Here is a 24611-nt window from a genome sequence, read left to right as displayed (position 1 = left end):
AAATATTATTTTTTCCACTCACGAATGCCTCAGAACATACTCTTGTCCCACAATCCCATTTTTTTTTTTTACATGTATTGAAGTTCAAATGGAATGAATAGCAGGAAAGTTTGAGTTAATTTTGGATAGTTGAGTGTGATCATATTTTCTCCATGGACATGATACAGGATATCTTTGTGATTCTATGTGGGGTTATAGAGTTATCATATTTTGTTATCTGACTCAGCCTTTGAAGTTCAGGTTTAGTCAGGTTCAAAAAAAAAAAAAAAAAAAAAAAAAAAAAAAAAAAAAAGCATCTGGCAAAAGGCACAGAGTGCAATCTGGGAGTATGGCAACATCACTGACCATTCTGCATTTTATGTGCTATTTCTGTGAGAGTTTTGTGATTTGTTTTGACAATGAATATTTGCTATCTAATTGTGTATCAGATTTAGGCTATGTTCAGTTGAGTTTCTATACACTTGGCAATGATTTTCACGTGCTTTTTGCAAGCCTACTCGTATATCTTGAATATGATTTTAATTTAAGCTTTATCTTGTTACAGAGAACAACTGAATTGTACTACAATCAGTTTTTTTAAATAAAAAATGCAGTGCAACAGAAAAAGGACCTTGAAGAACCAACTGCAAAGAAGTCAAAGGGGGATTCTGATGCTGAAACTACTGCAACTGTTACTGTAAGTGTACATCCACCTTGGAAACAGAAAAAGAAGGGGGAAGATACTGCACCAATTGACATCTCAGAATCTGCTGCTGGTAATCCAGTTCAACCACATCTAGAAGAGTATCCTAAGCACAGTGAAGGAAAGTTCCATGCTCGGTCATTCATGGGTGCTTGGTTTGACAAATATGAATGGGCTGAATATTCTCAAGGATGTGATACAATGTTCTGTTTTGCGTGCATGCACTTTGCACCACCAGCTTATGGCAACGCAGATGACGCATACGTAAAGAGTAGCTTTCAATGATGGAAAAAAAGCACATGGAAAAGATGGTGCCATTGAAATGCATCTGAACTCACAATGCCACAAATCATTCTGTACTGCATGGGCTGACTACCAATGCAATAAAGCTGAGAAGACATCCACTGCTCAGGGTATAGGTGAGGCCTACCAGAAGCGAGTTCATGAAAACTGTCATTACATAAAGACTGTTGGTGAAATAATCCTGTTGACAGTAATGCAAGACACTGCCCAGAAAGGACACAGAGAAGGTGATGATGAACTGAATCCAGGAAATGTCCATAGGTTCCTTAGATTCACCGCCAATCATGATCCTGTTATAGCTGATCATGTCAAAAGTGGTCCAATGAATGAGAAGTACACTAGTTCTGCAACACAGAATGAGATGATTGACAGTCGCATCTATGATGAGAGAAAAAATTGCAGAAAGTGTGAAACCATGTCTTTGTCTTTACTTTTCTGTTCAAGCTGATGAAGCCAAAGATATTAGTATATCAGAGAAATCAGCACTAGATGCCAGATTTCATGACGAAGAATCACACTGTACTCAGGAGTGCTTTATTTCTTTCCTCACATGGCTTTTTTGGATGATCTATCACAGACATAATTTTGAAAAACTTGGAAAATACTGGGTTTGGAGTAAAAACCTTCATTTGTTGGATTAGGATTTGATGGAGCATCAGTCATGAGTGGAGGAATCAGTGGTGTTCAGAAATGCATTCGTGACAAAGCTCCCTTTGCCCATTATGTACACTGCTATGGACACAGGCTCAATTTGGTTCTGATCAATGTTGCAAAGTATGTGTATCAAGCAGATGATTTTTTTTTTTTTTTTTTTTTTTTTTTTTTACTCTGGGCACAGGCTTCAGAGCCTGCTCTCAAGGCCCAGTAGTCCTCCTACATACCAAACACCTCTGCATGCTTAAAGAACTCTATATTTTGCTAGTAACTCTGTAGTTCATGAGAAATCCCTTTCTATATAGTGAGAAACGTTTCCTGAAGAACAAATATGAGAACTGCAACATCTCAGTGACACACGGTGGTGGCGTTGGGCCACCTCATGTGAAAATGCTCTGCTACATCCGGAAAGCATGACAAGACTCTTGAAAGAGACCTCTGCAGATGACACTGGAGCTCGAGCCGTATCCGCTCAAGGTTTGCTTGGGCAGACAGATGCAGGATTGTTTACTTATTGCAGTTTTTCTTGGAAATTCTTGGAAAAATTAATAAAGTATCACAGCAGCTACAGGACAAACAAGCAGACTTAGGAAAAGCAGCAAAAGTTCATTTCATTGCTTTGTTAAGATCTAGCTCATATATAAAATTCTAACTTGATTAAGCATTACTCTGAGAAGGTTACTGAACTCCGTAAGAAATGCAGCATTTTACCAATGACACGAAAGCAGACAAGAAAACCTTGACAGCTTGAAAATTCATCATGCTGGACACAACCGGACAAAGATCTTCTGACTCAAGTCATGTGGGAAGCAACATCTATGAAGTGCTAGACCATTTGATTCGTGAATTAGACAGTCGTTTTTCCAAAGATTCGTGTACAATTGTCTTGTATTTCAGCTCTCTGTCCCGAAGGACAGACATTCTTGTCTGAAGGAGACTTGAATGCATTTGCAATTGCCTACTCAGTCAATGAAAGTGATCTAAACTATGAGATACCTCTGGTGAAGAAATCACTCATGAAAGAATCTAAACAACCTACATCGATTGTGCAATTCCTATCATTCATTTGCCTTTCTAAGGCTGCATTTGACTGTTTGTATAAGTTACTGCTGACAGCAGCAACTCTTCCTGTTACCAGTGCGTCATGTGAAAGAAGCTTTTCTAAAATGAAATTAGTGAAAAAATTTCTCAGAAATTCTATGACCGGTGACAGATTGAGTAACATCTCGGTACTATCGACTGCAAATGCACATACTGAAGGAATTGATTTAGATTGTTTTGTGGACGAATTTGACAGCCAACGTGATAATCGTACGATTAAGCTGCAATACATATATTGCATCCATGTGAATTGCCGAATAAGCTGCACTAAATATACTGCACCCGTATAAATTGCCGAATTGCTACCATCATTTCAGTTCTGCAAATCAACATGGTGTAATAACAGGAAAAACTGCTACTTACACACAATTTTGGCTTTGTCCCCTAACATTTACCTTGGCCCTAAAGTGGCCCCCAACTTTCTGAATGCTAGAAATGCCACTGTATCTCTGGATGCCCAGTAAACAAGTCTGGCAGGCATAGGAATTTCAGGTGCTTTCTCATAACTTTTTCCAGATTAAAAGAGGTGCTGGACCATCTGATGCTGGGAAGTTGTTGTACCTGTACAGTAACAATCTTAATTCATAACTGTATATCTGTTTCAGGAGGATAAATTAGGCTTTGAGTATGATTTTAATTACAGTCATGTAGGTCAGGGATATGAATTATCAGACAAAATTAAACCTATTGGAATAACCTGCTGACAAGGGAAAGGAGCTGCAATTTGAAATTAAGATTATACAACATGATTTAAATCATGATGTAGCACTCTAATGTAAAAGTTATTAATGGTGATCCAACAAAGTGTACAGCAATATTACATGGACAGTTAAAATCTGTCAATACCGGTATATCTATCTATTGCCAGATGCCATAATCCCATAAGGGGTGGTTGTTTGTCTTTAAGTTAGTTCTTTCACGAGGAGGGCCACTAACCCTCAACCAACCCACTTGCTGACAAATAGGGAGCACGTATGGATTGGTTACATGGTTACCACCCAGCACTGTAAATGGTTTCCTGGCTTACAGGAAACCATAAGGCTTGTCATTCAATGTAAAGCCACCAGAAATGGAAATCTATCTATCTACCTATCTATTGCCAGATGCCTCAATCCCATGAGGGGTGGCCACAAACAAATCACCTCCATGTTGTCCTGTCGAATGCCACTTCACTGCCTTGCTTCCAGCTCACATCCCCCCTCAATCACATAGCATCTCCACCCCATCCCTCCATCTCATCCTTGGGCTCCCCCCTGCCTCCAACCCCCCTCCACCTCACTCACATACACTCTCCTCGTTAGTCTCTCGCTCTCCATTCTCTTCACATGGCCAAACCACCTAAATGTTTTTCTCCTAATGCTTTCTATCACATCCACATCCACACCACAGTGCTCCTTCACTTCTTCATTTGTCAGTCTGTCTCCATCCAACTCCACATGCTCCTCTCAAATATGGTAACTCATTTCCACTGCTCTCACTCTTGACTTGTGTCCTTCCAACAAGGTCCATGCTTCACTTCCATACGTTCGAGTTGGTATCACAATACTGTCATGCAGTGACTTTTTTACTTCCATGCTCACTTCCCTCTTCCTTCTCACTGCTTTAAAGAACCAGCAACCTTTCTTCCTTGTTGTACCCTTTCAAGCTCTTCACCTTTAAACTTCCATCCTTACTCATCATACTATCCAAGTACTTAAATGTCCTCACATTTTTCATTTCCTCCTCATCCAGCCTCACTATACATTCAGTGACTTCACTTCTCTCAAAGACCATAACTTTATTCTTCTCTACATTCGCCTTTAGATTCCGTTTCTTACACTCCCAAACTCATTCACCAAGCCTTGCAGTTCCCCTTCATCTCACTTAGCAATACAATCACCTGCAAACAACAGTACAGGGGGTTTCCAACCACTGCTGTCTCTCATGAGGGTTGCTTCAACATCCACTGCCCTACCTTGTATCTCTTTTATAACCCCATCCATATGTCGACTGAACAACCACGGGGACATGACACATTCGTGTGTCAATCCAACATGCAGATGGAAAAATTCATTCAGTTTACCATCCACACACACTGCAGCCTTAGTGCACTCATACACTCTTCATGGCATTCGACAACTTTCCATTCATTCCACAAATCCTTAATATTTTCCACATTCCTTATCTATCCACCCTGTCATATGTTTTCCCCAAATCCATGATGGCTGCATACAACTTCTTTCCCTTCACTAGAAATTTTTTCGCTAAAAACCTAAGAACGAATATCTGATCTACAAAATCTCTTCCCCTCCTAAAACCTCCCTGTTCTTCTCAACTAACTCCTCTGTTATTTCCCTCAGTCAATGAGTATCCTACCATATACGTTTCCTATTACACTAAGACGACAAATGCCCCTATAACTGCCACAGAATTCTATTTCCCCATTTCCTTTGTGCAGGGGAATAATTATACCTGAATTCCAATCCTCTGGGACTCTACCTTCCTCCCAGGACAATCTGCACATCTTCCATATCCATTCTACAACTATCTCTCCCCCATGCTTCAGCATTTCACCACACACTCCATCAATTCCTAGGACTTTCCCATTTACTTCATAGATTCCACTTCTTCTATCCTACTAATTCCTTCCTCTCTTCTCACCTCCCTCCTCCTACCAGTCATTCCCCAGCCACTTATACTCATATTACTTTCATTCTCTATGTTCAACAATTCCTTAAAGTGTTTTCACCATCTGCTCACTTTTTTCCCCTTCTTCACTAGCAATACATGATTTTTATTTTTCACTCCCTGACCTACTTCTTTATCACCCAGTCTAACTCTCTTTACCTCTTTCAGAACATTTTCTTACACTCAAATTCCTTCCAAATTCCTCATCCACTCTCTTCTTACTCTCTCTTACTAATCTTTTCACCTCTCTCTTCCTCTCTACATATAACTCTCTTCTGTCTCTCAACTTCCTCCATGCCCCTGTTTCTCATCCACTTACTATATACCTTCTTCGTTTGTGCCACAGCTTGTCTCACCTGTTCATTCCACCATGCTGTTCCTTGCACTCCCTTTCGTCTCTTTTACCCCACACAGCACCTCACATGCTGCACAGATTTCTTCCATGAATATCTTGCACATACCTTCCACGTCCCCCATCTGTTCCAAAATATTTACCCAATCGCTCCTCCACTTCTCTCTTATATTCTGCCTTATTTCCATTCTATTGCAAGCTTTCTACTCTCCATGTATGGACTACTTCCTCTGTCCTTCACTTTTCCTCCTCCTCCATTCCATTTGAACCTTGACTTTCACCACCACCATGTGGTGGTCAGAAAGTCCACTCCCCCAACCTCTGTATGCTCTTGCATCCATTACATATCTTCTCATTCTATCATCCACACACACACACACACACACACACACACACACACACACACGATCAATCACTGCCTTCCATTCATTCAGTTCACCATCCTCCCTTCTCATCACTCGCCTGTGGATCATTTTCTGTCTAAAGAGGGTACTGGCTATCACCAACCCCCTACTTGCATAAGCGGCCACTAGAGCACTGCCATTCTCATCCATTTATGCATGCACACCCCACTCACCAACTACTCCATCCATCTTCACATTCTCTACTTTTCCATTCATATCTCCAATCAAAAACACTCTCTCATTCCTTTCCATGCACGCTTCCACATTTGTCCTGAGCTATTTTTCACTCGACTTGCACAATCTTGCATTGGCGCATACACACACAATTGCCCACATTTGTGGTCCAACTTTCAATCTTACCCACACAATCCTTGAGCCGACGGATCCATACTCTCTAATATTCTCCTTCCACCTCATACACACAATACAAACTCCTTCTTTTGCCCTCTCATTCTCACCTACTCCAATGCATACACCCCATCCATACTCACATTCTCTCACAGTCTCACCTATCCAATTTGTTTCAGGTATTCCACATACATCCACTTTTGCATCCTCAAGCATCTGGACAATCTCTCTCTCTTTCACCTCATCATTTAAACCCCTTACATTCCATGTCGCAATCCATACCATGTCCTTTGTTTGGCTCTTAGTTGTACCTGTTGGTCAGTCCTAGTCCAAGGCTTCTTGTTCATATTTTTAGTTAGTTGTTTTCTGGGGAGGGGCACTTACGGAACATGTGCTGGTTGGTTATAAGGTTATCAAACAGCACTGTACGGGATTTCCTGGTTTACAGGAAATAATTTAGCTTGCCACTCAAATAGAGTACTGCTTCACTAAGTGGGTGGATGATGAGCGCCCCCACAAATAGGAAGAGATAAGGGCAGACACAGAAAAAGAATGATAAAGCGTACAGAGAAGTAGGCAGCACTACATGAAGTATATGGATGATTTTTTTTTTTTTTTTTTTTTTAATGCAAGGAAGAAGGAACCAAAGGTCTGGGACCTCCAAACTGATCCCTCCAAGAAAAAACAAAAACAAGATAACAGACAACAAAATTCAAGATCCATTCACTTGAGATGCCTGGACACACTGCATTTGAGACTGGAGATTGCTGGCAGTGAGAAAAACAGACACAGGGAGACAGTTCCAGAGTTGACCTGTTCCATACCTGATGGACTGGGAGTAGCAGTTAACTCTTGCATTAGAAAGTTGGACAGAAAATGATAAGAGTTTGTTGCTAGACAGGTGCAACACACCTGCCATAGTGGTGAAGGGATGCAAGCAGACAGTTCAGAGGAGCAGTGACCATTGAGATAGTGATAGAAAAGAGGTAAAGATACAACAGTACGATGACGAGACATAAGCTGAAGGGAGCCAATAGGGGGAGGAGGGTTAATGAGACGAAAAGCCTTTGACTCCACCGTGTTGAGAAGAGCTGTGTGTGGGGAGCCTTCCCACACGAGAATTGTAGTCTACACAGGGGTGAATAAAACCCGAGTGTAAAGTCAACAACTGTGCAGGGGTAATGAAGGTACAAGGTCAGCTTAGCACACCCAGTCTCTTGGAGGAAGATTTTACAAAAGAGGTAATATGTTCTTTTCAACAAAAATCCTGAGAATGAAACCCCAAGTATGATTCAGGATAGAGGTGGATACTGTTAAAAATTTGAGGGTAATCCTGTGGAAGATTTTGTCGAGTTGATAGATGTCAGAACTGAGTTTTTGAAGCATTAAAAACAACAAGGTTATTTTTACCTCAATCTGAAATATGAGCCAAGTCAGACATTAGGTGTGCCATAGCTTCATCTCTTGTTTGTTGAAGCAACTGCTGAGATGGATGCTGCAGGAAGCAAATGGAATGGTGAAGGGTGGAGTCATCAGCGTATGGGTGGACAGGGTTAGATGTACAGCTTAGGTCACTGATGTGTAAAAGGAAGAAAGTTGGTGATAGGACAGAGCCCTGAGGAATACCACTACTGACACCTCTACGAGAAGAACAGTGGCCCTCTACAACAGCAGTTATAGAACCACCAGAAAGGAAGTTAGAGATGAAGGCACAGATAGAAGGATAAACACTGTATGAGAGTAGTTTGGAAATTAAAGATTTAAGCCAGACTCTACTGAAAGCCTTTGAGATATCAAGTGCAATGGCAAAGCTTTCGCCAAAGCCCCGACAGGAGGTTGACCAGAAGTCTGAGAGGTAGGTGAGAAGATTACCAGTGGAGCATCCCTGACGGAACCCATACTGACGATCACAAAGAAGGTTGTGATAGGAAAGATGCTTTAAAAAATTTTTGTTGAGAATAGACTCAAAAACTTTTGAAATACAGGATGTGAAAGCAAATGGGTGATAGTCAGAGGGCTGGTAATGGTCACCCTTCTTTGGGACACACTTAATGATAGCAAACTTCCAGCAAGAAGGAAAGGTACAAGTTGACAGACAAAAGAGTTTACCTAGGTAGAGTGTAGGCACAGAAACACAGTTCTTGGGGACAACAGAATAGATCCCATCAGGCCCATATGCCTTGTTAGTACTGAGGCCAGTGACAGCATAAAACACATCAACTGAAGAAATTTTAATGTCAGCCATGAGGAAGTATGAGAGGGGAATAGATGGAAGGACAGCACTGGAACTGTCTAAGGTGGAACTGGAGGAGAAAGTCTGAGCAAAGAGATCTGTTTTATCAGTAGAAGAAAAATAGCTACAGAGCCATCAGGGTAGAAAAGAGGAGGGAAAGATGATGAGGTAATGTTGTTAGAAGGGTTTTTAGCAAGGCGCCAGAAGGAGCAGGAAGAATTCAAGTTGGAGAGTTCAGAGCATTAAGTACAAATGAAAATATTTTTAGCAGAGCGAAGGACAGTCTTAGCATGATTCCGGGCAGAACCACATACAAGATGAGATTCAGGGGTGGGCTGGCTCTGGTACCTTTTGTAGGCCTTCCCCTTGTTGTGGACAGCATTAGAACAAGCATGATTAAAGCAAGATTATTTTGCATTTGTCAAAGGATATGAGAAAGGAATGTACACTTCCATGCCCGAGAGAATAACCTCCATAATGCACATGGTACACTCTGATGGTTCCCTGCCATAGAAGCAGTAATTATTCCAGGAAAAATCAAACGAATACTGCCTGAGGGCTCCCAATCAGCAGCTCCAAAAAGCCACAACCAACATTTCTTTGGAGGGTCCACTGGCTGTACTGGAGCAATAGGACAAATTCAGGTGATCAGGTTGTGATCAGAGGAGCCCAACAGAGAGAAAAGATTTACAGCATTAGCAGAAGGATTAGTTGTAAGGAATGGGTCACGTACTGTATGTTGGAACTCTCTCCATGGCAGTCAAGGATACAGGTAGGTGCTGCACAAGCTGCTCTAGGTCATTAACGATAGAAAAGATGTTGGCTAGCTCATCAGGTGGATCAGTGAAAGAAGAGGAGAGCCAAAAGTGGTGGTGAACATTGAAGTCTCCTAAAATGGAGATTTCAGAGAAAGGAGAAATGGATAGGATGTGTTCCATTGTAGAAGTAAGATAGTCAAAGAATTTTTCACAGTCAGTAGAATTTGGGGATAAGTAAACAGCTCAGACGTATTTAGTCAGAGAACAACAGGATTGCCGAAGTCAGACAGTAGGGAATTCAGAAGAATCCAGTTCTGGAACATGAGAGAAAGATAAGTCGTTGCATACATATAAGCAACAGCCACCTTTGGCTTTGAAATGAGCATAGAAAGAGTAGGAGGATACAGAGAAGGGTTTGCTATCAGTTGCCTCGGAGAGCTGAGTCTCAGTTAGGAAGAGAAGGTGAGGTTCAGAGGAGCAGAGGTAGTGCTCTAAAGACAAAGTTACAGGAAGGGCAACAAATGTTGCAGAAATGAAGAAATGAGTCAGACAGTGGTTCCAGGCATCTCATTGGGTCATCACTGGGAGAGGGACAGATGGTGGGGGTATTTATGGTCCCCCCTCCCCCCTGGGGACTCAGAGACTTGGTTAAACGATGACATTTTGGTTGAATTTTGAACAGGAAGTGTTTGGTGTAATGTGCTGCCATCTACCACCAAGTAAAATGCTCCAACATTGTAATTTTTACAAAAAAATTATGTACTGCAGTACAGCTGTTACAAAGCCATAAAACTGGCTCACCTTAATGTTCCATCCACAAACCCACCAGACTCCCCCCCCCACACACAATATTAATAAAGTTTTTTATACAGTCATGACTTGGTATATGACTGGGTCACATCAAGAATCGACAGCATACCAATAAATCATAAACTGATCTAATTTAACATGGGTTCAATGTGGGGATATGTTGGGAGTCATATGTCACATAACTTAAAATCTCAAAAACAAAAATTCTGACACCCACCCGAAGTATGTCGTAGGCCAATCCAAGTCATTACCCACTCCCTGAGGCTTGGGGACAGCTAGATGGCCTGGGTATTCATTCCAGGTTGTCAGGAGGAGGTGATGAGCAATACAGCAAAGTGGTGAGCCAAAGGGAGAGCAAAGCAGTTTGACAATGGGAGAGCATAAAGAGATGAGCCAGGCAGTAATGAAAATGGGGCAGACAAGATGAAGGCATATGAGACAGGATGCAGTGTTTATACCCCATTGCCTTGGCTTCACCTCGGTGCTGGTGCTTGTCTCAAGGGGTAAAAAGGTGATGGTGGTATGACATGTTGTCTTTTTCTTGGTTGCCAGGATCTCAATGTAGGCTACAGCTTCAAGTGTTACTCTTTGCTGTATGCTGCTGCATCACTCCTCAGTGAGTTCAAGTTCTTGTTCTAGAGGTAGGCAATGGCATTGTCAGTGTTGGCCAAAATCCTTTAGTTTCCTAATGTCTAGGACATGAAATGCTTTATCCTGTGCCTCCACCGTCTGTTCCCTAGGCTAAATGGGCTCCTCTATCGATAGTTGTTCAGTGTGGTTCTCCAGGACCTCTTGGACATAAGCCTCATTGATCTCGTGAAACCCTGCCTTGTGGGAGTGGTTAAGGATTTCATGATTCCACTGCCAGGAACCCTATGAAGAAGTGGATGCACTCTGGCCATACATTCCTCTAAACAGTATTGAGCATGCTTGCCTAATCCTCTTTCCACACTGTCGTGATGTTATTGATGGCATTCTTGATGTTATACTTTTTCCGAAAGAGGTGCACTGCACCAGTCTCCCCGGAGTCACTCACCTTTACCATTTGTTCCATGGAGCAGCGGAGGTGGTGGGCCATGAAGGTGGCAATCATCCCCTGGTCCATGAGCTGGAGCAATGATGTGTTGGGGGGCAGGCACACCACCTTGATGTTGTCCACCCAGTCTTCCATGCCATCAGGATGGCTCAAGGCATTGTCCATGAAGAGGAGAAAGTGGTTTGCCTGATTATTCTGCCTGGCACAGTCATACAGGTGGGGTGACAGGTACCAACTCATGTAGAATGAACAGACTGCAGAGCTCAGCCAAGCCCAGGTACAGTATTACTTTTCCAGACAATCCCCAGGTTCTCTATAATGTACCTTGCCAGTGCCTGAATGTTCTCCCATTGGTAGACAAGCAGAGGTTTTAGCATAATGTCCCCCCTCTGCATCTGAATCAAGGTGGATGAGGTGGCTTTGGCTGCCTTAATGCTAAGTGAACATCATCTTTCCATGAAGAAAGGGATTTTTCAGGAAATCCATTTCCAAATCAGGCCTGTTTCATCAAAGCTGAGGACTTGAACAGCAATCTCTCAATTATGTAATGTAATTCAACCAAACCGCCAGCTGAATATTGCAAAAATGCTGGATGCTGCTTAGTTATCCCCATTCGGATATCCATTTGGCGTTGAGCCGGATGATATGTTACCACCCTAAGCTATGCATCTTGACCCTCTATCCTAAAAACTTTCCTACAATATTACCCATGTGAATAAGATTAAAATATAATACAGTATTGATACAGTGCATATAGCTGAGTAATCATAATCATACTCAACTAGGGTTGGCACCACCACAAAAGCCACAAACTCAGCCATCAAGCAGAACTAGGGTTCAGCAGTCAGAGCACTAGGGCATGGAGCAGTGATGGGCCACAAGGGAAGTCACAGCACTGCAGCAATGGGCAAGGCACAGGAGGTGGGGGGGGAGCCACAGGCTAAGTCACAGCACTGGGGACTAGCCACCGCATGGGTCACAAATGCACAAAGCGCAGATAGCTACATCCTCACTATATGGCGTCCAGTGGAGAGAATGAGTGGGCAATGGCTGGGTTGCCGGAGAATCAGACTGTGGTCTACCAACTCAACATCACTGTCGACTAAAAGCTCTGATTGGTGGCTGGTTATCATCTGTGCTTTCTGGTTGGCTACAAGACTATGATGTTATCAATATTTTCCATTTAACTAAATATTTAAGGGATAACAAATGTCTCATCTGACATCAAGTTAAGCATATCATATTGTAAAGGTTACCAGCATCACATTATATCACTGCACCTGTCATCATGCATGGAATAGTCTGCTTAAGCCACGTACATTATATTGTACGTACAGTTCCAAATGCTAACAGTATAGAAAAGTTATACTATACAGTTCTTTGTATTAAATATCAGGAAAGGATGCAAAAGTGGAGAGGCTGGAGGGTGAAAGACTAATGAGGAGAGTGTATGTGAGTAAAGTGGAGGGAGGGAGAGGGAAGAGGAGGCTGAGGATGAGATGGAGGGATGGAGTGGAGAGGTACAGTATATGAAAGGAGTTGTGAGCTGGGGGGAGGGCAGTGAAATGGGAGGGGCAAAGGCAACAGGGAAGTGATTTGTTTGTGGCCACCCCTTACGGGATTACGGTACCTGGCAATAATCTATCTATAGCCAGATGCCATAATCTCGTGATGGGTGACCGTTCGACTTTGAGTTGTTTCACAGGAAAGGGCACTAACCCTCTGCTGACACAATACTATCTATCTATCTATCTATTGCCAGACGCCATAATCCCGTACGGGGTGGCCATTTAACTTTGAGTTATTAGTTTTAAGGGGAGGGAAACTAACCCACTTGTTGACACGTAGGGAGCACGTATGGTTTGGTTATATGGTTACCACCCAGCGTTGTAAATGGTTTCTTGACTTACAAGAAACCATTTGGCTTGTCACTCAATGTAAAGCCACCTGTAAAGGAAAGAAAAGCAATAAGAAGTGACAGGAAAGATGGGAGAAATAGGAAGAGAGGAGGGCAGGCAGAGAAAAAGAATGATAAAGGCTAAGGAAGAAGTAGGCAGCACTACATCAAGTGAGTGGAGGATGGCTGCCACCACCTACACAATACCACTACTATAAATTACATACCGGTAAAGTTAATATGACATAATATATTACTGAACAGAGAATTTACAAATGCTGACACTTAGGTTAAACTGATTGATGGGACTTGAAGATGAGTTCTGATGCTCAGAGCGGAGGTTAATTACCACCTGCCCCCTCACTGCTCCCCGCCACCACTGTTGAGTCCCCCACACCAACACTTCCCGATGCTTCAACATCAAAGCCCTGATCCAATGGGAGCATCAAGCTCCCCAATGTCATCAATGTCCTCGTCCACAGCAGCGTCGTCCTCCCCAGGCTGTATGTTCTCCAAAGCCTGGGCTTGTTGAATATGAGAGGACAGGAACGATGTTATCTGAGTCTGATGACGTGCATGAACTCTGGCGTTGAAAAGGTCCTTGTAATTAGCCAGAAGTCTATCCACCATTGGAAGGAAGGTGTCCCTGATCTCTGGCCTCCCATTACATTCCTCAATTTGCTCTTTCAAATGAGCAGTGTTTGCCAGCAAGTCTGTGATTTGGCAAGATGTTGGCTCATCTGGTGGGACAGGTAAGGTTTCTTCCTGAACTTCGTTGTTGTTGACTTGTTTGTCTGTTTCCAACATCTCATCAATCGTCAGTTCAGGCTGCTGTTCAGCAATAAGAGATAGTTCTGTGAGTGTGAGATCACAACATCACAAAGTGTTGCACGATATGGCGTCATAAACATGGCGGCGGTGGCTCAAAACAAGTGACAGAGGAGATGCAGGGGCTCGCGAAAATCATAGAAAAATCGGGGGACTCCTAGAAAAAAAAACATTCCTTTGCCATCACGAAACAAAATTTCGCGAGAGTATATATCGCGAAACTTGTGAGGGTACTGTATTTCTTTTTAATTTGTTTTTCCTTTTTCTGTTGTTATTAAAAAAAAAATTATACTTGGTTAGCTAAACTGTTACCCAGGTTAGGAGAGTCACTTATGCCATTACACTGACCGACCGCACAAGAGCTGATGCTGAGGAAAATTAAAACAACGGGGAAACAGATTTAACAAGAAACGTTTACCACCCCTGACAAAATCAGAAAATATATTAGACTATCACGAAGAAGATGAAGTACTGATATGGTAAGGTACTTCTGTTTAAAGAGTACGTTTACCTATTATTTCATCAATTCTGCAAAGATTAAACAGTTTCCACGTTTTCTGTCCTAACAATGGAAAAAGATGGAAGTTAAAGCTAAGTACGGAATCTTATCAGCCTTTTTCCAAGCTAGGAAGAAATAATTAAATAGCAAAACACTGCAGTGTGATCCTAGTGATAAAGCCACATAAAACTTACATATCTACTGGCATATTGACTCTCAATAATTTACTGGTGTTACTGTCGCAAGTCTGATCTAGCAATTAGCAACCGGGCACCTCACATACCAAAGGGTGTAGCTTTCATCTGCAATACGTTTACTGTGTGGTTAACAGTAATGTGTTGGAAGATGAGCAAAGGTATAATATGGAAGCCAATAATTAGTCGATGACAAGCTGCAATATACGTTTCAAAGTCTGCAGAATTCGCTCGTTATTGGGTTAGCCAATAATTAGTCGATGACAAGCTGCAATATACGTTTCAGTGTCTGCAGCATTTGCTCATGTTATTGGGTTAGCAATGTCTGGTATACGCTAGAAACCGAGCCAATATACCACCCATGACTGCACATGGAATGATGACATGCAACATACCCTCTTACAAGATAACAGGTAAACTCCCATGCATGATATCACTATGGCATTACAGTGAAGGTAAAAAAAACAAGGTCAGAATTTAGAAGGATAGATAAGACGGCAAAACATGTACCTCTACGAGGATACATGGCATACAGAGTGCCATCCTCCTCATCCCCAGGGTCACGCACCATGCTGGCCGCTCCGCGGAACGTCATGTTTCCTGTTACGTTCTGTTCGTGTGGCTGCCAGACGCACGAATCACTTTCACACCTACCGCCCCAGGACACTGTCTTTTGTCTTTTAGGGGCCTGGGAGAAAGGATCTGAAGGGACACTCATATGTTAACAGCTTTATTCAGCTCAGAGTTTCGCACTTACTTTTTGATGTAATCAATATTTTGCATTCACTGCTTTCTGAAATTTGTGTATATCCTTGTACTTAAAAAAAAAAAAAAAATTGCAACATGTAAAACTCGCGTATATCCAATAGAATCTGGTTCACTAACGTTACCGGACGATTCCACTTTTTGTATCGGAATATAATTTGTAAATGAGTTGGTTTCAGTTCTGGGACAAGCGAAAAAAAAAAAAAAAGATAAAATACAGTTAACAATATAGGTCAACCACTAAAACACCACTTCAGACAACTTTCACTTTAGAGTAATAATAACATGTCAATTATGCATATGAATTCGCCTTCGCACTTTCGTCAATATCGACTGCGGATCCTGTATTATGGTAATGCGTATCGCCGACTTGTTTGCCGTCAGACGCTGTGAACACGATTGAGCGAGCACAGAGGGAAGCTGAGGGTATCATGCACTGCCCTCACTACCACATTGCCTCTTATCTCCCTCACTCCCCCCCCCCTTCCCTCTCCCAGCATTTTTGGCACCCCATACCCTTCCACCAACGTCTCTCCCTTGGCACTCCCTCCTCCTGTACCCTATCGCAGGCACCCACTTGGCACTGTCTCTTTTCCTCCTACCTTGTATACCCCCTCCCTCTTGGTGTTCCCCTCCCCTTTAGCTCCATTCCTGACACCTTTCTGCAGCATGGGGTTTCCCTAAGATTAATATAATTGGCGTTAGGTAGCCTACAGAGGAGACTGCCTGAGTGCGAGAAATTGCAGCAATTTGTTGAGGAAATTTTTAACATCTTTAGTCTGATGATATCTTTCAAACCCTTTCAGTCCGAGAACTCCATTTTTAACCTTTTCTTGCTATGACCTGGCAATTTTACGAGGGAAGGAAAGTCATCTCTTGGTCAGGCGATTATACATTAAAAAAATAAAAATAAAATAACTATCACTAAACGCCATTTCAGACGGGCTGTAGTAAGAATAAAATGAAAAGGATGTTCTTGGGTTAACGTTATTATTTCGAATCTGCTGCCGTCAGACGATATTCAGCTTGAGAGACTTGTCATAGTGAAGGTGTAAAGCAATTCCTCTCCTCTTAATCCTGTCTTAATAAGGACCTCCCCACACGGCCAGTACAACATCATTACCCTGCTCCCATCCCTCACCATCACTGTCACTTTGGCACATTCAGGGACAAAATTCACCTACTATTCAACTTCCCTCTGTGATGCTTCATATCAACGGGGATGAACTACGGGTAGATAAATACACCAAGTCTCTCTCATTCTAGGAATGTTAGCTAACAAAGAGAAGTGAGTAGTACTGCTGTTAAATAAAGGTATTAAGCGAAATTCTCCCACAATGTACCTTCCCCGTCATTTCTACAACCAAGTTCCCAATTTCTCCACGCCTGGTCAAAGCTCCAACCTTTTTCCATCACGTTTAATTTCCTCCTTCCTCCTCCTCCCTTCCCCTCTTTCCCATTCTCCCAGTCCCTCCTCTCCCCCTCTTCCCCATTCTCCCCGTCCCTCCTCCTCTCCCCCATTCTCCCCGTCCCTCCTCCCTCCCCCTCTTCCCCATTCTCCCATTCCCTCCTCCCTCCCCCTCTTCCCCATTCTCCTTGTCCCTCCTCCCTCCATACCATTCTTCTTCGCCATGCTTTCTCCTCATGTCTACTTTCCCACTACTGTTCCCTCTCCTCTCACCCCTCCACCCTGATCATGCTATTTCCCCGTGCTTACTTCCAACTCCTCTTCCCCTCCCCCCTCCCCCATCTCTGCCATCATCATGCCCTTTCCCCAAGTCTACTTCCCCACTCCTCTTCCTTCCTCCTCCCCTACCTCCGTCAGCCTTTGCCATATGTTCCTCAGGCGCCAAGAAAGGTTGCCAAATAGTGTTTTTATTTATTTATTTTTTATTTTTATTTTTTTTTTTCAAGATCAGGAGCTATTTCGGCCTTGGCTGTGAGGAGCGAAGGCCTGGTAGGGGTGAGGTGGTAGAATTGACCAGTGGCGCCTGATTCATCCAGATATTGTTATTTCCTTTCCCAAACACAAGATAGTTGACAAAAGAATGAAAGTCTACGGTTCTGCTCGTCACTGTTCATTTCCTGCACATAACTTAGATATCATGAGTTATACTAAACTCACAATATTTTTCCAGACATCATTACTTATTAATCGGCGTGTTTGTGGACTGGGTGGGTACCTGCACAATCTGTCAGAACATCTACGATAATCCTGGGTGAATGAACTGCGAACTAATTACTCTTGTTGTAAGTTCAAACGAACCTACAGTACAGTAAGTACTGGTTCATCCATTTTTCAGTCCAGTCTAGAAATGTTGGGACTAAGTCTGAACAATCAAGAATCATATTAGCGAAGGTCAAATGTGTCAATTCTGGCCACTACTCCACTTGGGCCAGTTCAGGGCATGGCCTAAGAGAGGCCATTGGGGCCTTTAGAGCAAAGAAACGTTACGGATACCATAACCTACAGCCGTACTGACATAACCCATGAGTCAATAAATAAACAGCAATTCTGCCGACATAATTATGTTGTTCCTTAAATGTGAAGGATCACTTACAATACTTGGACTACGTAATATTAAGATTTGCTTATTACACATTGGTGAGCTCCTGCTTTGCTCTCCGGGTCCTCCCTGGACCAGGACCCTGATGTTTTGGTACCGTTAACACCTCCCTCCTCCCAGGGTCTGGTTCAGAATCATTTAGGTTAATACATATGTTACTTACAAAATGTCCAGTCGCGGACAATATCACTCCACTTGATAATCGAACAATTATGAAAATCTACAACGTATTCTGAAATATCTGTATGTTTCGAAGAGCGTTTCACAGGGTTTCGGGAGTAATTTATTGTAACAGTGAACCGATATTTATGTCAGTAACTGTACAATTAGGCCCTTCACATCTACCACGACAGTCATAACGCTTCAAAGCCAATTAGATCCATCAAAGTACACTCAGGTTAACGCAGATAATTTCATGTTATGCCTATGAAAGCGTGTGCCAAAAATCACCCCTATCTGTGCACTGTTCTTTTCAGTTAAATCTACTCGTTCTTTCAAAAGTGTCAAGGGCGGGGTGAGAAGAGTGGACGGGGTGGGCTGGGATGGTGGTGGGTGGCGGGAACGGTGAGGATGTAGAACCTGAGTGTAGGTTAGCTTGGGGTGGTCAAAAGTTGGTGGGATGGGCTACGCAGATATGAGTGGGACAGGAATAGGGAGAGGTGTGGACAGGACAAGCTGGGATGTTAATGGGATGGGTGTTGTAGCTTGGTATATACTGGCGATGCGATAAGTTAGTGCAAAATTTTCTCCAAGAACAAAAGGAGAAAGTAATCAAATGCCGTTCTTGTATAACTGGCGCCACGACGAGGGGAAAAAACAGAAAGGCCTTTTATAGTTCCGTTCAACCTGTTCCGAAATATTTTTTCCGCTATCATGACATGGTATAGCTTTCGGCAACCCACACTATGGTGTGTTTCGAAGCCTAAAGAAGTGAATACATAAACCCCTTCACTACCAATAAGTACTTTTAATTCTGTTCTTGAGAACCCCAGACGATGTTATTCTTTTCTGAGACCTCTCAGGGAAGAGGTAAATGAAAGCTTTGCCTGACCCATCCCATTCGAAACCCATCTCTACACAACTGAGTATTATCGTCTAGTGGTCGCAAAGATGAAGCGAAAATTGCGTCTTAGAGATGAAGGGATTAATCTTCCTTACACCATCACCACCATCATCATCACAGTCGTCGTCTTCATCACTGCCATGTGCCAGTCCGTCATCACGTGGACTGGGGGGAAAATATAATCTAAATCATAGCTATAGGCGAGTTGCAGTGCCTTTGGACCTAGATGAAGACTAGGAAGGAAAAGATCAACAAACCACAACTCGTATCTACTACCCACTACTAGTACTGTACCGCGCTAGATCTCTCTCTCTCTCTCTCTCTCTCTCTCTCTCTCTCTCTCTCACACACACACACACACACACACACACACACATACAAACATATCTATTAATGTTGCCACTTTCTACAACCGTGATTATTGCTGACACACACACACACACACACACACACACACACACACACACACACACACACACACACACACACACACACGGGATAATAGAAGCTGAAACTGAAGGACGCTATTTCAGTCCACTAATACCTGCTTATTAATTACTGTCTGCTTATCTACTCCTGTCTCTGTCTAACTGTACATATATAGATAGGTAGATAGATAGATAGATAGATAGACATAGATAGATAGACACATACATATATATACACTGTATATACATATATATATATATATATATATATATATATATATATATATATATATATATATATCATCATCATCAACCGTTGAGGTCCACTGCAGGACCGGCCTATCCCTACCGAAGCAGGGACGATACAGCCAATGTTTCTCTACCCAGCGGCTTAGGCTGTCTGGTAGAGACTGTATGTAGGGTGAGAAGTGCTTGTAAGTGTAATTGTAGTGTTGTAGTGGCTTTGGATGTGTGTGTAGTCTGTGAACCAAGTGTAATCGGCCCGCCTTAAGCCGATTGGGTGCAAGCATACTAGTATGCGACACTGGTTCAACTACAGCATCCCTTATGTCCGCCAAAGTAGCAAGTGGCTCAGTGAAAGATTCCCAAAGTTTTTACAACTCTGGCGGGAGGCGAATCCTCGTCCACCAGCGTGGGAAACGCACACTCTACCACTGTACCATACATACATACATACAAATATATATATATATATATATATATATATATATATATATATATATATACTCGTATATATATATATATATATACTCGTATATATATATATATATATATATATATATATATATATATATATATATATATATATATATATATATATATATTTTATGTGTCCGACTTCTGGGGATAGGCTTCACAGTCTGCTATCAAGGCCCAGCAGTCCACCTACATACCTTACACCTCTACATGTCGCCACTTCGGCGTTAACACCCACCGTCCATATTGAATACATGCTAGGGCTGTCTCATACAGGACTGGTGTATTGGCATTGGCGGGGGTATTTTTACATGTCGGCGGGTCTTCTGGTAGATCAGTAAAGCCTGATTTAATGAAATTCAAATCCTTAAACTGTTCCCTGTTCCAGCGGGGATTTGAACCTGGGTCCGTTGGAAAGACAGGCCACCTCTCTCTCTCTCTCTCTCTCTCTCTCCACACACGCACACACACACACACACACACACACACGCAATCCATTACGGATGAGGGGATCACATATAAACAAGAGAAAGATATTTGTGAAGCACCAGTATTGGGTAGTGTGATGAGTAAGGATGGAACTTTGGGGGATGAAGTACGTGAAAGGGTACAGCAGGGAAGGAAGGTTGTTGGCACACTGAAAGCAGTGATGAGAAATAGGGAGGTGAGTATGGAAGTTAAGAAGTCACTGCATGATGGTATTGTGATCCCTACCCTGACGTATGGAAGCGAGGCGTGGACCTTGCAAGAGGGGAACAAGTCAAGAGTGAGAGCAGTGGAAATGAGTTACTTGAGAGGAGCATGTGGAGTAACATGGAGGGACAGGTTGACGAATGAAGAAGTGAAGGAACGTTGTGGGGTAGATGTGGATGTGGTTGAAAAGATTAGGAGAAATACACTGAGGTGGTTTGGACATGTGGAGAGGATGGAGAATGAAAGACTGACTAAGAGGGTGTATGTAGGTGAGGTGGAGGGAGGGAGAGGGAGGGGTAGACCGAGGATGAGGTGGAGGGATGGAGTTGAGAGGTATATGAGGGAGGGGGGGGTGAGTTGGGGGGAGGGGAGTCAAATGGTGGGTGACAGAGTGACTTGGAGGCGTTTTGTCTGCGGCCACCCTTTGCGGGATTAGGGCGTCGGGAAAAAAAAAAAAAACTAAATAAGAATTTCCAATCAGTTTTTACAGAAGAATATAATTTTCAGAGGGATGATATGGAGCATGCATACCCACACACATTACCTGATATGCACATATCAGAAAAAGAAATACAGGAGGAGTTAAGTAAATTAGACAAAGGAAATGCAAATGGTCCTGATGAAATTTCATGTTGGGAGCTACATGAATGTGCAAAGGAGTTAAGTAAACCATTATCTTTAATTTTTACGGAATCCTTGGGAGAAGGTAAACTACCTGATATCTGCAAGAAAGCAAACATTGTTCCGTTATTCAAGAAAGGGAATAGACAAAATCCACTCAACTAGCGACCAGTATTACTAACCAGTGTTGTAAGCAAGGTATTAGAAAAGCTGGTAAGAACAGTTTGGGTAAATCATCTAGAAGAACACAATATGATAACAGAAAGACAGTTTGGTTTCAGAAAGGGAAAATCATGTGTTACTAATCTGTTGAGCTACAATGACAGAGTAACAGAAACATTACAGAAAAGAGAAGGATGTAGACAGTATCTATTTAGATTTCAAGAAAGCATTTGACAGTACCGCACCAAAGACTTCTAAGGAAACTGTACCATCAAGGACGAATTCGAGGCAAACTGTTGGATGCAAGATTTTCTCAAAAAAGGAGAAATGAGAACAGTATTAAGGAGAAATTACTCATCATGGAGGGAAGCGACTAGTGGAGTTCCACAGGGCTCAGTGCTGGCACCAATTATGTTTTTAGTGTACATAAATGATATAGATAACAACACTGGAAATGAAAGCTATCTAAATATGTTTGCTGATGATGCAAAAATACAAAGGAGAATTACTAACACAGACTCTTGTAGAGACCTACAAGAAGAATTAAATAACTTCATGAATGGAGAAATAAATGGCAAATGGAATTCACTGTGGACAAGTGTTATGTAACCAAATCTGGTAAAAGTGGAAAAAGACCTGACTGGGATTATAAGTTAGGAAATAAAACCCTATACATCAGAAAGAGAGAAGGACCTAGGTGTGATTATCAATAACAGACTATCTCCAGCTGACTACATCAGTGAGAAGGTACGGAACATGTATACACTGCTTGCAAATATGAGAATTGCATTCACACACATAAATGAACACATGTTAAGAAAGATAATAACATCATTCATCAGACCAACCCTGGAGTATGCGTCAGTAGCCTGGAGTACTCATCTCAAAAAACACATAGACAAGATTGAAAAAGTTCAAAGGGTCGCTACAAGATGGGTACCAAGCTTAAGGGATCTAAGTTACGAAGAAAGACTAGAAAAACTGAATCTACCTACACTACAGGACAGAAGGAAAAGAGGTGACATGATTATGCTATATAAATGCATATCAGGGAAGGAGAAAATAGACGTAAATGATTGCTTAACCTTTGGGGATGCATCAGCAAGAGGACACTGCAAAAAACTGCTTAAAAAGAGAGGTGATAAAGACGTAAGGAAATTTAGTTTCCCAACTAGGGCAACTGATCAGTGGAATGCACTGCCGAATGAAATAGTGTGTGCCAAAACAATTCATAAATTTAAGAATGAAATAGTGTGTGCCAAAACAATTCATAAATTTAAGGACATGTACGATAAAAATGTTTTAAGACACGGGACAGTACGAGCTTGACTCATTCCTGTAAAGATACAATTAGGTAAGAACAATTAGGTAAGAACAATTAGGTAAGAACACACACACACACACACACACACACACACACACACACACACACACACACATAGTGATAGAGAGAGAGAGTGAGAGCTACTCTATGTTCAGTGTCTTTGTATACCGGTAACTCTCTCTCTCTCTCTCTCTCTCTCTCTCTCTCTCTCTCTCTCTCTCTCTCTCCACAGACATTACATAACGTATGTGATAGATAGATAGATAGATAGATTTTTATTCCTTTTTCTGTATAATCTGTGTGTTTACTTATTTTCCAGTCAATCTGCTTGTCAGCCTCAAGTAAGGTTTTCTCTGCTACGGACGCCCCAGTGTATTGCACTTGGGTAAACACCAGAAAATCTTATTCACTCACACAGGGAAATTCCTTGCAGTCAATGGGTTGAGCTACCTCGAGTAACTGTTTCGCCGCCAATGACGCAGCTACGCATTTTGTTACTGTCAAAACCCGACGACTTCGTTCGGCGGAGAAACTCGACCACTAAGTTGTTCCATATTTTAATTGCACTAAATCAAACCGTTTCCCGCAGGTGCTGCAGAGGAATGCCTTTTGTAGAGGGATAGCTACAATCACCAGGCAGTTCGCATGCCTGATTTTACAAATGTCCCAATACTACATCCCTATCTCCCGAAAGATGGATGGCAGACTGCAGAAGGGCAACTTTAACCTGCTCTCCACCGGACTCACGTTTTATGTGGCTGGGGTCGCAACAACAACAATCAGAAGGCACTGATAGATCGCATACCTCTACCAATGGAAATATACTTTACGACTGATAAATATATCTCCATCTGATGTTGTTGCTGGAGACAATTAATTCTACGGTCTTAATCTACCCTCGTTACACAGTCGCAGAGAAAGCATACCTCAGCCCACCTATCCACCAGAGTTCACTGAAATCTGGTAACAGCTTCTTGAGATAGCTTGTCCACAGACAGACAGATAGGCAGGAAGGGTGGCAGACAGACAGACGGATAAATACAAAATCTTTAATTTCACTGGCGAAGGTGACAATCCTTTCAGTATGATGGCGCCTTTCCATTCTACCGCCGCCAGAGTTTATTGAGCCTAGGGAAGGCCTCTCTCGGTAAAGGGGTTAGAAAGTCTCCATTACGTCTTACCCGTTTTGTACGGTGGTGCTTTATTTGTTTCTCCCAGGACAGCTTTATGGCAGGGAAGACCTCAGGTAGTGTAGGTGTTAGAAACGGCGTGCTCTCTCTCTCTCTCTCTCTCTCTCTCTCTCTCTCATGTATGTTGTGCAAGGTGGCACGAAACTGGTAGCATCAGTCAATAGCGGCTGGCAACAGGGGGACAAGACAGGTGAACTACCTTGCGAAGCGCGCCAGCTCTCTCTCTCTCTCTCTCTCTCTCGAGAGAGAGAGAGAGAGAGAGAGAGTGATCACGTCTATCACCATACGGCCTAAGTGAGTCAGATAATATAGTTC

At 42.4% G+C, this 24611-nt stretch overlaps 1 protein-coding gene across 1 annotated transcript in view; it reads right to left on the bottom strand.

Moving 5' to 3' along the window:
- AMPdeam (AMP deaminase) overlaps positions 1-15899 on the bottom strand; it is a 317845-nt gene extending 301946 nt beyond the window's left edge. Inside the window, exons 1-2 of the mRNA XM_080277977.1 lie at positions 15850-15899; positions 15277-15559 (exon numbers count right to left, since the gene is read on the bottom strand). Coding sequence (XP_080134103.1) covers positions 15277-15484 — 208 coding nt within the window. The 5' untranslated portion in view covers positions 15485-15559; positions 15850-15899. The remainder of the gene's footprint in view (positions 1-15276; positions 15560-15849) is intronic.
- Positions 15900-24611: the final 8712 nt, after the last annotated feature.

Source organism: Coenobita brevimanus, chromosome 71, assembly GCF_032717465.1.
Source record: "Coenobita brevimanus isolate Jiangsu-jjx chromosome 71, ASM3271746v2, whole genome shotgun sequence".
Classification (NCBI taxonomy): Eukaryota; Metazoa; Arthropoda; class Malacostraca; order Decapoda; family Coenobitidae; genus Coenobita; species Coenobita brevimanus.
The sequence above is the reverse complement of the archived record's forward strand: the minus strand, read 5'-3'. Positions and strand labels throughout refer to the sequence as shown.